At 41.3% G+C, this 14,438-nt stretch overlaps 2 protein-coding genes across 3 annotated transcripts in view; one reads left to right on the top strand and one right to left on the bottom strand.

Annotated features, from left to right (window-relative positions):
* Positions 1-403, bottom strand: part of LOC118278989 (uncharacterized) — a 32,525-nt gene extending 32,122 nt beyond the window's left edge. For both annotated transcript variants that reach the window (XM_050701682.1, XM_050701678.1), the window contains exon 1: positions 312-403. In XM_050701682.1, the coding sequence (XP_050557639.1) occupies positions 312-343 (32 nt within the window). In that variant the 5' untranslated portion in view covers positions 344-403. The remainder of the gene's footprint in view (positions 1-311) is intronic.
* Positions 404-625: 222 nt separating this feature from the next.
* Positions 626-14,438, top strand: part of LOC118268807 (glutathione hydrolase 1 proenzyme) — a 59,105-nt gene continuing 45,292 nt past the window's right edge. Inside the window, exons 1-2 of the mRNA XM_050701388.1 lie at positions 626-794; positions 11,695-11,767. Of these exons, the coding sequence (XP_050557345.1) occupies positions 11,703-11,767 (65 nt within the window). The 5' untranslated portion in view covers positions 626-794; positions 11,695-11,702. The remainder of the gene's footprint in view (positions 795-11,694; positions 11,768-14,438) is intronic.

Here is a 14,438-nt window from a genome sequence, read left to right as displayed (position 1 = left end):
TGTCGAGATTTTTCTGAACACGCTATAAAATTAAAATACATAATGTTTTAATTTACATTTTCATCTACTCATTATATTTTTAGATAATGTTATAAATAAAATTAAAGCAATCAACAATAAATAGACACGTGATAGTTCGGTTAAAATATTAGTTGTATCTAAAACACAGTCTTTACAAAGCCAAATCCTACCCAATTTGTACGACAGCGAACCCAAGTTTAATTAATTGTTATCAGCACAGCATTTCACAGAACTACTTACCTACCATGTTCACTTAATTACTGCATACGTATTTATTATAAGTTTATAACCTAGAAAACAAAAATGGTGCTTGACAATCCATCAACAGTCAGCAGTAGCACGTCTCATAAACTTGTTACCACAATCCGGTTCTCGCGTCCCGTTGAACCCTAAAAAGGATGAGTGCGTACAAAAAAGATTGAAACTACGGCTTTATAGTGACGTGTTCCCGTGCCGTTCCGACTGATCGCACGCGCCGGCTGCGGTGCGCGCGCGCTCCTCTCCTACTCAAAAACTAACAATTCCTTCTAAAAATTAATTAACAAATAAAACAGCGCGCTTATATTGTATACGAACCGTAATTTTTCATTACATTCCGTAGTTTCTGATAAGTAAATCGTTTCGTTTCTATTCAATCAGTATTTCTGTGTTCGCGTATTGTGTTCCGAGTGAAATTTTATTGGATGTGATAATACTTTCGGCCTTCATGCTTGCAAACTTATTGGTCTCGTGACGTGTGTGGTAAACAATAACTATTGGATTTGTTCGTACAGGTGCGTATTACAGCTTGATTTGATTTTATTATCATTAAATTAAAAAGTGAGAACATTTTCATAGAAATTAAATTTTGTGTTACGTTTTCATCTTATTGATTTGTATGCAGTTTGGTGTTTGTATTAAGTGAATCAACTTTAAGCAGTATTCATTTATATTCATTTATCACATAAACTCGTTGTATTTTATTACTTTTCGCTGCAAACAACTTATGGTTTCATTCTATGATCGTAAAACAACATACTTATTTACGAGATTTTACAGACACATCTAAAAACGGCAAAAATAAAAATAATATAATATTTTACTACGTAAGGGAACTGTCACTTGGTAATATTAACTTTAAAAATTATGATTATATTTGTAATTCGCTATCAACAATGAACACTGTATTCTTTATTTCAATATCTTCAATTTTAATGATGCTATTTGATTTGGGTAGTTCTTCGAAATTTGATTCTTCGACTGATTCATATGGCCAAAATTTAATTCCACTTTAAGATCTGTAACACGTGTTCATATGAAAATAGTTATACCAAATAACGTATATTTGAATGAGGGACTCGTTTTAAAAATATAGTTTTCGAAATATCGACGTTTGAATATTTTCTGCCCAGATGAATCAGAAATTGTTACAAATGAATCTGTTGAACAATTGAAAATTGTATGTAAATGAGCTCTGTATTTATTTTAATTGTTAGCATACCATTTTCGAGTACTTTCGCACAGAGAAGTCACGAGCATTCATCATCACGCTTGCTCAGGGCGGATTAGCAATTTCAGACTCATATTAATTAAATTCCTCAAAAAAAAGATTTTAAATTGTAGCTATAACATTTATAGCTAAGTTAATTTAAAAATAAGACTAGTAAAAAAATGGACAACGCAACAAGAGCATTATTTTATGATTCATATGCGGTTTTGACCATACGAATCAGGCACAGATAAATCAGGATTTTGCTTACAATCATGCATAACTCATCGTATATACAGACTTCATTCTTATCATTTTTCTACACGAATGTATAACCAAAAAGCTTCACACGAAACATAGATTGAAGTTTTAAAACTGTAAAGTAAATTTTATAAAATAGGCATTGTAATCAGGATGACATGTAAACCAAACACAGATGAATCAGATATTTACCTTAGTAACACCTGGATCTAAGCCAACCAGCCGCACGTCCGCCTCCTAGCTTGTCCGTTGCACACCTGGTTTCCCTCCGCACAGGAAGCCAGACTCTAATTATTAATACCCGACCAAGTATGGTCATTCGTAGCTTACGCCATATTAATCAGTATTATACGCCGGACACTTCTTATTTATTTATTTATAATCATACTAACATAGTTATAACGACTGCATATTTTTTTTTGAAGAGGTCAACTCATCTCCTTTCGATGTAATTATAATTTATATTGAAGTATCAAAGGGAAAATGCGAAATCGACTACTTTGTTCCGGAAAATGGCAAACGGACACACCATATGAATCAGAAGAACAAGCTTTAAAAAAAATATTTTGTACCTAGACTGCAATTATTTAAAAAATATTATTTGTCCTAGTAACTGATATAGCTAAACTATACTAAAAAAAATATTACATGCCGTTTTGTTAGTTGGTTTCAAAAATATTCCCAAAGACATCGAAAATTTTGTCTCTGAAGAACTACCCATTTATTTTTACTTAATGTCAATTTGGATAGATGGACCTTGAAGAAAGCAAAAACTTAAAACAATTAATTATAACAAGGTGGACAGACGACCTGATTAAGGTCGCAGGGAGCCGCTGGATGCAGGTCGCTTCCAACCGGCCTATCTGGAAATCATTGAGGAGGCCTATGTTCAGCAGTGGAAGTCTTATGGCTGATATGATGATGATGATGATGATGATGATGATGATATCATAAATACGCGACGAAGACGATGGTTTTTTAGTAATGTAGCAGTATTAACAATTGACTATATTAAGTTGGTACCTCAGCAATCATAGGTATATTACCTCCAAAGTCTACTGGACCACCGAGGCAGACGGCGACATGATTTGTCTAATAACAGACAGGTCAGGGCCAATGCCGGTCAACCGATCAAATAAATCTATTGTAGTGGCCTCGACCTACGAGTTACGACCATCATTCGTTTTAAGACTACTTAATAGGTACTATGAAATTAGTCAAATAGTATTTGTATAAAATAACTTAGCCATAATATATAAAAACTATGACAAAGTGTTCTGCTAGGTTCAGTTAGCAAACAAACTAAAAGAAAATTAGCTACTTAAATGTACAACCGTCCATGAGTTTCTAACACATCGATGTCGCCCAGCACAGATGGGACCCAGTTTGGCTAATTAATGCCTGATCCGGAGCAGCGGACTACTTAGCGGGTTTACCGGGGCTCCGACTCGAAAAGCAGGCGTAGGGACGGGGTGGTTTTTAGAACGTCACAGTCTGACACTCACTCTCGTCTCGCCTAAGGCGGGAGAAGACATTGGATGATTTTCGCCCTTAAAAAAAACATCGATGTCAACGGGGAAAGTGTAGAGACAGCTGGCAGATATTGTTACAATGTAGAACTATACTTTAAACTCCGTCCAAAAAAACCAAACTCAAACTCAGACTCAAATATTTTATTGCGTTCATGTCTAGGTACATAGGTATTACATTATTATATTATTATATTAACCGATTCCAGTCACGGAAAATATTGACTAGCGTTTTAAAATAAAAACAATATTATTTTTATTGGAAAATCCCCAAAGACACTCAATACGTAATCTGACAAAATAGACATAGTTTTAAACAAGGGTTTTCCTTCTTCGATTTACCTAATTATGAGGAAAACTTGGTTCCAAATAAGTCAGTTGAAGTACCCATGTTCCTTGTGACTCAGTTCAAATTCCAAGACTGCTAGTAATTAGATGGACGGCAAAACGAAGCTCCCTTTAATTTAGTTCGTGTGTCAAATCGAATGCGGCATGCACAAAGCTAGCAACTCGATCATCTAATTGCAATTATGGTACAAAGTTCATTTGTTTGTGCGGACGTAAGGTCTATTTTGGCGTGTCTTGAATATGTGCCCTTTACGGTTAATCTATACTAATATTATAAAGCTGAAGAGTTTGTTTGTTTGTTTGTTTGTTTGAACGCGCTAATCTCCGGGACTACTGGTCCGAGTTGAATAATTCTTTGTGTGTTGGATAGTGCATTAATCGAGGAATATAAAACATCACGCTATGACTAATAGGACCCATGTAGAGCGGGTGAAACCGCGCGAAAGTAGCTAGTAGTTAATAATACCTAATGTAATTTCTGAGATAGACAGATACCCATAATGGTCATTAAAACCACAATAATACTTTATCCGACTCCTATTTAGTGTTCAGTAAGTATCTTGGTGACCAATCGACCAATGAGAGCAGTCTATCAGCCCTGTGGGCTGTGAATAAGTCAGTGTGTATTGAGAAAGGTCATGGTCGGGACATTGGGTACGTAGGTATATAAGGAAAGATCAATCAACGTTAGGATTAGCTTTGAATGAACAAACAGTATGGTATAATTCTGGTTATTAACGAACGTGAATACTGTGAATGTTATTTATTCATAAAATATGTGGTCATCACTGTTTTTCCCCTTAAGAATTAGCAGAGATTCGTTGTTTTCCTACTTTTTGTCATAATTATATAAATTCCATGTCCTATTTCGGTAAATAAACGATGATGAATAATAATAAGTAGGTAAATGAAACATGTAGTAAGGCATTGACTTATTTTTATAAGTTTTTATTTTACTCGCGTCATTTTTTTCCTAGCAACTTTTACCTATACCTAAGCACCCTAAGGCCAAATCTCGGGTTTCTACCAGAAGGGTTTTAATCAGTAATCGCTAATCAACGCAAAAATTAACTTATCAGCTGTTAAGTCTCTTGACAAGTATAAGATGCTTTTTATAAGTGGAGAAAATCATCCAACGACTTCTCGACTCTTAGTGACTAAAAACCATTTATTGCTCAGCCCCCGTTCCGTCTCCTGCTTTTCGAGTCATAGCTCCAGTAATCGCCTAGGTAGTCCACGACTAATTTAGATGCTAGGATCGTCGTTTTAGGTACGTGATTACATCATAATTATAAGAAGACTATGTATTCGTTTGGTATTTTAGACCTCAGTGACCAAGTATTGCACACTGAATTCAACACTCCACATATCACCATATAGTATCACAAATTACAACCGATTTACCTACTCGTACAAGACAGATGAACAATGAATTAATTGATACAATAATGATTCGTCATGATGATGTGCCACTTATGAAATGATTTTGCGACTTTGTCGAAATAACATTTACATTGAGAACACATGTTTTGTATCTGCTCACGAAAAACGCCAATCAACAGTTATTAACGAATCATTTATGTATAATATTTAAAAAAAAAAAAAAAAAAAAAAAAAAAATTTATACAATGTGATGTCTTAACGAATAATTTTCAACGGCATGGTCGTATTATTCGAATACTTTTTAATCCACTCTTTGCTAGTCAAAATATTGAAGTGTTCATATAGGTAGGTAATAAATTAGTATGTCAGAAGTCAAGTATACAATTACTGAAAAAAATTGGTAATACATACTATACAATGTGATAGGGGCGAGACTTCTAACCCGTTAAGGCTGAGTTCTACACCTAATTTTATCGACAAAAGTCGGGGGTCGAAGTGGTCGAATCCCCTCCCCCTAAAAGTTATGGCAATTTTAATATTTTTTTTACTTTTTTTGATATCAAAGGTTGTATGCGTCGTAGAAACAAAAAAAAAACGACAAACGGTAGCTAATAACCTTGGCTAACTAATTCATTACTTTTTTCATATGTTTGATAATGTTTTGGTGAGAAAAAAAATCATTTGTGAATTATTTTTACCGAAAAAATCACTATCTTTCAATATATTCAATTAGGGGTTCAACCTCCCATATTATTTTTTTTGTCGATAAAATTAGATGTAGTACTCAGCCTTAACGGGTTAGAAGTCCCACCCCTATCACATTGTATATGATCTGTCGTCACAAATCGAACTTATATCTATGAACCGAATCGTTGGTAAGTTTTCTCTACCTCCATCTTACAGAATAAACAAAAGAAACATAATTGAGAACGTCCTCCATTTTGAGAAGTCGGTTAAAAAGCCTCCATACTAATGTTATAAATGAGAAAGTGTATGTGTCTGTTTATTTGTCTGTCTTTCACGGCAAAACGGAGCGACGAATCGCCGTGATTTTTTAAGTGGAGATATTAGAAAAGGTTTATACTGACATAAGCTATAAAACATCACGCTATAATCAATAGTAGCCGAGCGGTGAGAGAAATCGCGCGGAAGCAGCTAGTAATCTATAAAAACAAAAAGAATAACAATTTTCTTTGCACAAACGATCTAGTTTTCTATTAGGTCTTATCTTAACGTCCTTTTGTCTTGCGTTGTGTCCATTTCGTATCGTACCTGGGTAATTAGATTTGCACGAGCTAACTTAGACATTAATCGGTATCGGCTGTTCTAGTTCTGTTTACTAAGAACTGTAGGTAGGATCTAAACTGTAGCACTTATACATACATACATACATACAGCCTTTAAATGTCTACTGCTGCATAGAGAAGGAACGAGCACCACGGAATAAAGAATAATCTCTTCATCACACATGCCACAGCTTACTGAAAGTAGATGGGATTTAATTTCACCTTCTTTTAAGGGGGAAAATCATTCAATATCTTTTCTGAATAAAAATCACCACGTTCAGACTTTGGTGCTAAATTACTAAAACACACTTTTTCTGTGGATGACAAAAACGTCTAATTTCCATTGTCAGTTATGCAGCGTTTTTTTAAATAAAAACAATGACATAAAGCTCAATAACTCACTTTCCATAACATTACAAACTTCTTAGTTCTAGAAAATCAATCTACAAACTACATAATTATAAAGGTATCATACTAACGTATAATAGTTGTGGTTAATTGTAGTGTGTAAGGTAGAAACCATATTGATAATATTTATTGTAAAAAGAAAAACAAATTGTATGACAAGGGCACGGACCAAGAGTCCGTGGAGAACAAATGTAAATAAACATATAAAAAAAAACGTATAGATACCAACGATCATTCAAGTCACATCCTATCCTACAATCTCGTGAGTCGTTGCGACGATCAATCAAACTACACTGGTCCAGTTAATCCTCAAGTTAAACTGGAGGCAGGCTCGTTAATAACATAATCGGTTTCAATAAAACTCTTGTGACGTCACAGCTGTACGATAAGACGTGCGACTATGGTATTGTGAGCTGGGTACTCACTGTGTAACACGTAACGTATCAAGATACAGTATCCAGTGAGTATACAGCGTGCAACAAAATACCCATATACATCAATTATTTTTTTTAATTTTTTTGCCGAATTTAATTTGTTACAATAATATGAAATGTATAACGCTTTGGTGTAAAAACTGTAATGTTATACTATTTTACTTTAAATAAATAAATAAATAAATCAAGAAGCACTGAAGAATACAGGTTGAATAGAATCTCTACACAAAGTTTCAGCTTAATATACGTTAAAAAAAATTGGCACCAAATACTTGGTGTCGGAAGGTTCTTAATTTTATAAATCATACAAACGTGTCACAATCACAACACTACAGGGGTCACTCGCTATTTAATTACGAAACATTTCTTAAGACTACCTAATTTTAATTCGCATGAAAAATAAAATATATTGGATAAATTCATAACTTCGGTCCATGAAAACATGAGTTAAAAAACCCTTCGCGTATCGTTTGTAATGTTATCTAGAAACCTTGCACTTGATATGTTTACCCCCTTTTTGTTACACCGTGTATAGGCGCGAGCCCGCTGCTAGCCGTTCGCGGTAGGAGCGCAGCAAGCTCGCAGTAACCCACCGAGTGGCGCTATCACTGCGAATACAAAGGCGGCTCGTATCTATGCTAGCATACGCTCTATGGACCATGGACCAGCCGTACCCACTTGCAGGTTGATACTGTATCTGTTACGTTACGTGTTACACGGCTCGGTTCGGAGAGATCGCTGTGGTGGGCGTGTATTTCTCTCCGAACCGAACTCTCGCCGAGTTCCACAACTCCCTGAGGGAGTTGGTTGACGTCGTCGTCGGGCTCCGTTCCCTCCCCGTGCTTGTCCTCGGGGACTTCAATGCCAAGAATCTGGCTTGGGGTTCCCGGATCACTGACACGCGGGGTAGGATGGTGGAAGATTGGGCTCTGGAAACTGGCCTAGTCGTCCTGAACCGGGGTTCTGTCCCCACGTGTGTGCGGATGCAGGGTGAATCGGTTGTGGATATTTCGTTCGCGAGCCCCGCTCTGTCACCGCGTGTCGTCGACTGGTGCGTCATGGAGGAGGTAGAGACATATTCCGATCACCGGTACATCCGGTTCGATGTCTCCGCCGAGTCCGCGGACCCACCGGTCAGACAGGCCCCATGTGGCCCGCGTTGGGCGCTGAGGCAACTGGACCGGGAGCTATTCCTGGAAGCCGCCATCCTGCAGGCCTGGGTGATACCACCGGACAGGCCTGCCGACATTAACGAGGAGGCACGGTGGCTCCAGGACGCCATGTACAGGATTTGTGACGTGGCGATGCCCCGGGTCCGTCCAGGACAGCGGAAGCGCCAGATGTACTGGTGGTCGCAAGAGCTGGCTGCTCTGCGCAGTGCGTGTGTTGCTGCGCGACGCCAGTACACTAGGCACCGCAGGCTTCGCATCCGTCCTCCGGACGCGGAAGCTAGAGAGGCGGAGTTATATGAGGGGTACAAGGCGGCGAAAGTCGCCCTAAAGACGGAAATCCGGCGGGCCAAAAACCAGGCCCGCCAGGAGATGCTGGAGACTCTGGACAGAGACCCGTGGGGACGCCCTTACCTAATGGTGCGTGACAAGCTCCGCACACAGGCTCCCCCGCTGACACAGAGTCTCCGGCCAGAGGTTGTAGAGGAGGTGGTCACCACCTTGTTCCCCCAATCACAGAGGGGCTACATCCCTCCGTGCATGACTCCGCCCCCTGCGGTGCCCGATGCGGGCCACAGCGACGACGACGACAACACAGCACCAGAAGTGACCGAGGCAGAGCTGAGAGTGGCGGTGCGCCGGATGGGCGCCAAGAACACCGCCCCGGGACCCGACGGATTGCCTGGCAAGGCTTGGGTCCTGGCTTCGGAGACTCTCAGGCCTCGACTAATTGGTCTTTTCAGCGCATGTTTGGAGAGGGGCCAGTTCCCGCTATCATGGAAGGCGGGTAAACTGGTCCTCGTGAAGAAGCCAGGGCGCCCTGCGGACTCTCCGTCCGCGTACCGGCCCATCGTGCTACTCGACGAGGTGGGAAAACTATTTGAAAGAATAATTTCAAACCGCCTCGTCGCGCACCTGACGGGAACAGGGCCGGACCTCGCGGACGGCCAGTTCGGCTTCCGCAGAGGGCGCTCCACGGTGGACGCCATCATGCGCGTGAGGGACCTTACGACGGGGTCTGCAGTGTCCAGGGGTAGAGTCGTCGTGGCGGTGTCTTTGGACATCGCCAACGCCTTTAACTCTCTGCCCTGGAGCTGCATTTTGGAGGCACTACGATATCATCGGGTGCCTACCTATCTCCGTCGTATAGTCGAGGCTTATTTGACGGACAGATCCGTCATCTACCCCGGTCACCGAGGTGAGTGGAACCGGCGAGAGATGTCGCGCGGTGTTCCACAGGGATCGGTCCTGGGACCGCTCCTGTGGAACATAGGCTACGACTGGGTGCTGCGCACCGACCTCCCGAGCGGCGTCAGCGTGGTTTGCTGACGCTGACGATGCGCTGGTGCTAGCACACGGGAGGTCGCACGAGGTGGCGGCCGACCTGATGATGAGTGTGGTTGCGATAGTCGTTGCAAGGATCCGGCAGCAGGAACCCGAGGTGGCGCTCCACAAGTCCGATGCCATGTGCTTCTATGGCCGCGGGAATGCGCCACCTCCGGGTGGGTTCCAGATCATGGCAGGAGGGGTTTCCATCGGCGTCGAGGTGACGATGAAGTACCTGGGACTCGTCCTCGACAGTCGGTGGAAATTCGAGGAACATTTCCGACGTTTGGCTCCCAAGTTGGAACGGACTGGGGCTGCCCTAAAGCGGCTCCTACCCAACCTTGGGGGACCAAACGCCTCCTGCCGGAGGTTGTACGCGGGGATTGTGCGGTCCATGGCCCTCTATGGGGCCCCGGTGTGGGCGCCAAATCTACGGCGACGACCAGCTCGTGCGCTGGTTTCATCCCAGAGGGTCATGGCCATTCGGATGATCCGTGGATACCGCACGATCTCCGGGGAGGCGGCTAACCTCCTTGCGGGATCACCGCCGTGGGATCTGGAGGCGAAAGTGCTCGCGCACGTATATAGCTTACGTGCGGAGGCGCATCGCCGGGGCGAAAGTCCACTGCCGCGCCAGATTAGTGCGTGGCGGGATGAGCTCCGGCGCGATCTCATGGCGGAATGGAAGCAACGACTATCGCAACCGAGGGCTGGGCTCGCTGTTATAGCAGCGGTAAGTCCCCTCTTTGAGGAGTGGCTAGAGAGGCGTCACGGCGTCCTCACCTACCGCCTGACGCAGGTGCTTACCGGACACGGAAGTTTCGGTAGGTTCCTGTTTCGGATTCGGCGGGAGGAAACGCCCGGGTGTCGGCATTGCGTGGATCACCCGGAGGACACGGTGGAGCATACAGTAGCGGTGTGCCCTGCATGGGCTGAGCACCGCCGTGTCCTTAGGGATGTGATCGGCGACGGTGACCTCTCGCGTCTGGCTTTGGTTCAGGCCATGATGCGGAGCGAGAGGGAATGGGACGCCGTCTCCTCCTTCTGCGAAGCAGTCATGCTAGCTAAGGAGGAGGCGGAGCGCGTGAGGGAACGATCCTCCTCACGCCCCAGCCGCCGCAGAAGACACTCCGGGCGTCGGGGATCGCGTGACGATCTCCGGCCACCGTAAGTGCGGGTCTGCGGACGGCGAGCAAGGGTAGCTCGCCGCCCGACCAGAACCAGACCCGTGCGTACGGCGCGTCGCGTTCCGCGCGCGCCTCAAAGAGCCAGACCACCACAGATGGGGCCCAGTAGGGCTGATGCCTGATCCGGAGCTGCGGACAACGTAAAAGGTTACCGGGGCTCCGGCTCAAAGCAGGAGAAGGAACGGGGTGGTTTTTAGTCAGTAAGAGTCTGACACTCCCTCCCGCGCCTCACCCAAGGCGGGAGAAGTCATTGGATGATTTTCCCCCTCAAAAAAAAAAAAAAAAAAAAAAAAAAAAAGGGAGTACCGGATACATTTCGGAGAGTGTGCGGGGGAATTGCACAATTTGATTCCCCTAGTCCTTTCCATCTTCGAACCACAAGACAATCGGCGAGGCGTCACCGTTTCATGGTAGATATCCCACCCACTCGCACGAAGCACTTCGCTTCTAACTTCCATGTGCGAACTGCTAGGGAGTGGAACTCCTTGCCGGAGTCTGTGTTTCCTGATGGGTATAACCTGGGTGTCTTCAAAGCCCAAATACACTCGTATAGGTTGCTTATGGGCAGACGTCGTAGGCCGCATCATCACTTACCATCAGGTGAGATAGCGGCCAAACGTCGACCCATCAAATTAAAAAAAAAGTACACAGCTGTGTGTTTTAAAAACTAGTCAAATGAAAAAAGGATAAATCATTGATTGAATAATATTTCGCATATATGTGTGATTCCTTTTTACATACCTATTTCATTCTAGACGCACATCAACGTTTACATAATATTACCGCCTACTAAGGTAAACGGTCTTAAAGACAGGTCTTTTCTAACACACTGTATAAATAAATTAATCTAAGTATGTAAATGTTATTGTTGCAGCCTGAACCATGACGATACATAGCATGACGGTCACCGATGCGCGGGAGTCGACCAAAAAACACTGCTTTCGAGGGTAAGTTCGATTTAGAAGTATTTTAGTTATAAGCAGGTATAGTTTTTTGCTTATGAAATAAGCCGGAAACGAGCCGACGGATTACCTGATGGTAAGCAATCGCCGCCGCCCATGGATACTTGAAACACCAAAGGCGTTACAAGTGCGTTGCCGGCTTTTTGGGGGTTAGGAATTTAGGGTTGTTGTTCGGGAATCGTGATTGGGAAGATTGGGAAGGGGTGAATTGGGTTTGACTGCCTATAATATAATTATTATAAGCCTTTATTAAAATAAAGGGTACTAAATACTACACATATAGGGATTGCAATCCGGTCCGGCGGATCCGGTAATCCGGCGGATCCGGCGTGGTTTTGGACCTACCGGATCCGGTGAGTCGGCGCCGGATCCGGTGGCGGATCCGGTAAAGCAAAAAATACGCGAACGCGATGAAAATGTGACAGAAACAGCAGACGAAAATATAGATTCCAATGCCGATTCTGATTCCATGTCATTATTGCCGAGAGAAAATACTTAAAAAAGAAATTACTGCGTATGAAGTAGAAGGAGTAAAAGGAAAACACATTTTGCTGATCTACAGTTACTTGATGGCGATTAGGCCAACCAGTGTAGAGGCAGAAAGGGCCTTTTCTGCCGCAGGTTATATTTGTAGTGCCATCAGAAGCAGACTAGGAGACAGTACAATATACACTATTTGTTTTCTTAGATCGTTTTTTCAGGCACAGAAATAATTTTCATTTAAATTTTGCATTGCAAAAAATAAATGCTTCTTGTTTTGTTTCTTAGTATTATGAACTGAAGTTGTTGATTTTATAAGTACAAATTTAAAAGACTGTTTTGTTATATAACTGTGTAGATTATTAATAAGAGTTTAATAGTATTATTATTACTTAAGTACTTTCAGATACTTACATAAATAGGTACAGCAATAAGTGAGAGTCAGACTGATTACTTTATTATTAAAAATAGTTTCATAATTTTAAATTTGATTTAATACAAATAGTACCAAAAATTACAATTAATACCAAAAAATATAAAAAAAGGTATTTTATTTTCTTTTTATACATTATTATCAAAACTAAAAACCACCAAATACTAGGTTCTAAGTAAATTTAAAATCCGGACGGATCCGGACGGATCCGGCCGGATTAGCATCAATCCGGTGAAATCCGGCCGGATTGAAAATGATACCGGATTGCAATCCCTATACACGTATGTATGTATGTCCAATGCAAAACGCACATTAACTACCAAACAAATTAAGAATCTCTTCCTTTTGCAATCTTTAATTTAATAATAACTAGCAAAAATTGAATAAAACTCTATCTGCCGTACATAGAGTACTTTAATTCTTAATTAACCCAGTCCTTAGCAATTGTTTTCTGTACAAAATCGTTAGTTAATAAGGAATAGTTTAAAGGCTGCGTATGAAGCGGGCCTGTGGAGGCTTACCTTAGTAAAGTTTAAATAAATAACAAAGTACTGTAATGTAATCACAATGACTTGTGAACAAACTTACACAATATTAATGCAGTGATTTAATTTTAAACATACAACATGAAGTTATTTACTTATTCACGAGTCGTTAGTTTGACCGGCCTTGCTTCTTACTTCAGTTTCGTACGGAAACAACATTAAATAAATTATTCAAACTATTTAATGGACGTGTTGGGACAAGATAATAGAATCGCTTATAACTTATAACTACGAGAAGTTTGAAATCCAATATCGTCACGCCTTTTATCCCCGAAGTGGTAGGCAGATTTTAGCACGTAATGTCACTGTACAATGGACACCCCTTTTCCCTCGTCCCATCTAATTCAGAGCTGTAAACGGAGTTCTGTGGACTACCTAGCGTGTTACCGGGGCTCTGGCTCAAAAAGCAGGAGTAGGAAAGGGGTGGTTTTTAGTCAGTAAGAGTCTGACACTCCCTCTCGCCTCGCTCAAGGCGGAAGAAGTCATTAGATGATATTCGTCTCTTTGTTAAGTTTTTTTTTCCAAATTTATGAGGGATCCTTACAGGTCTCTTATAAAACATATAGGCATAGTTGCTTCAACTCTTACTACATCCATATTAAGAACACCACTCTCATGATCTGATAAGACTGTAAAGACAAGATCGAAATTTTTTATTACCTTTTCATCTAAAAATTCAGCTTTAAAACAAAATTTTATTAACAGTAAAGTTCATGATAACAATAACAAAGAATCCTTTGTCCTTTATAATCGTTATGTCCAGTATGACAAGACCTTTCAGTGCCATTTACTAACCCTAACCTTAGACTTTACGAGAGCAGAGGTCTTGCCTTGTTAGTAGTTTTACCGTGTTCCAAGATATACTGGCCGCTTGATATAAAGAGCCTCTTTTCATAGTCAATGCTAATGATTTCTTAATGGAAGGTACTAATTGATTAGCGTGAAGATTTTAATAGTACTTATATCAGCTGTAAAAATATTGTACGCTACCTTAAGTTCAAGGTGTGCATATTATATAAGTTTCATTTTATACAAATTCTGTTTTAACTAGAATAATCCTAACCTAATCTTTTATGGAAAAGTTTATAATATTCTCGATAAAAAAACAACTTCAATAAAACTACATTATTATAATTGTGTAAAGCGACCTCTACACAAAATAGGACGTACTATAAAGAGGCAGCCTACATAAATAGTA

Source organism: Spodoptera frugiperda, chromosome 2 (assembly GCF_023101765.2).
Source record: "Spodoptera frugiperda isolate SF20-4 chromosome 2, AGI-APGP_CSIRO_Sfru_2.0, whole genome shotgun sequence".
In the NCBI taxonomy this organism is placed as follows: domain Eukaryota; kingdom Metazoa; phylum Arthropoda; class Insecta; order Lepidoptera; family Noctuidae; genus Spodoptera; species Spodoptera frugiperda.
The sequence above is the reverse complement of the archived record's forward strand: the minus strand, read 5'-3'. Positions and strand labels throughout refer to the sequence as shown.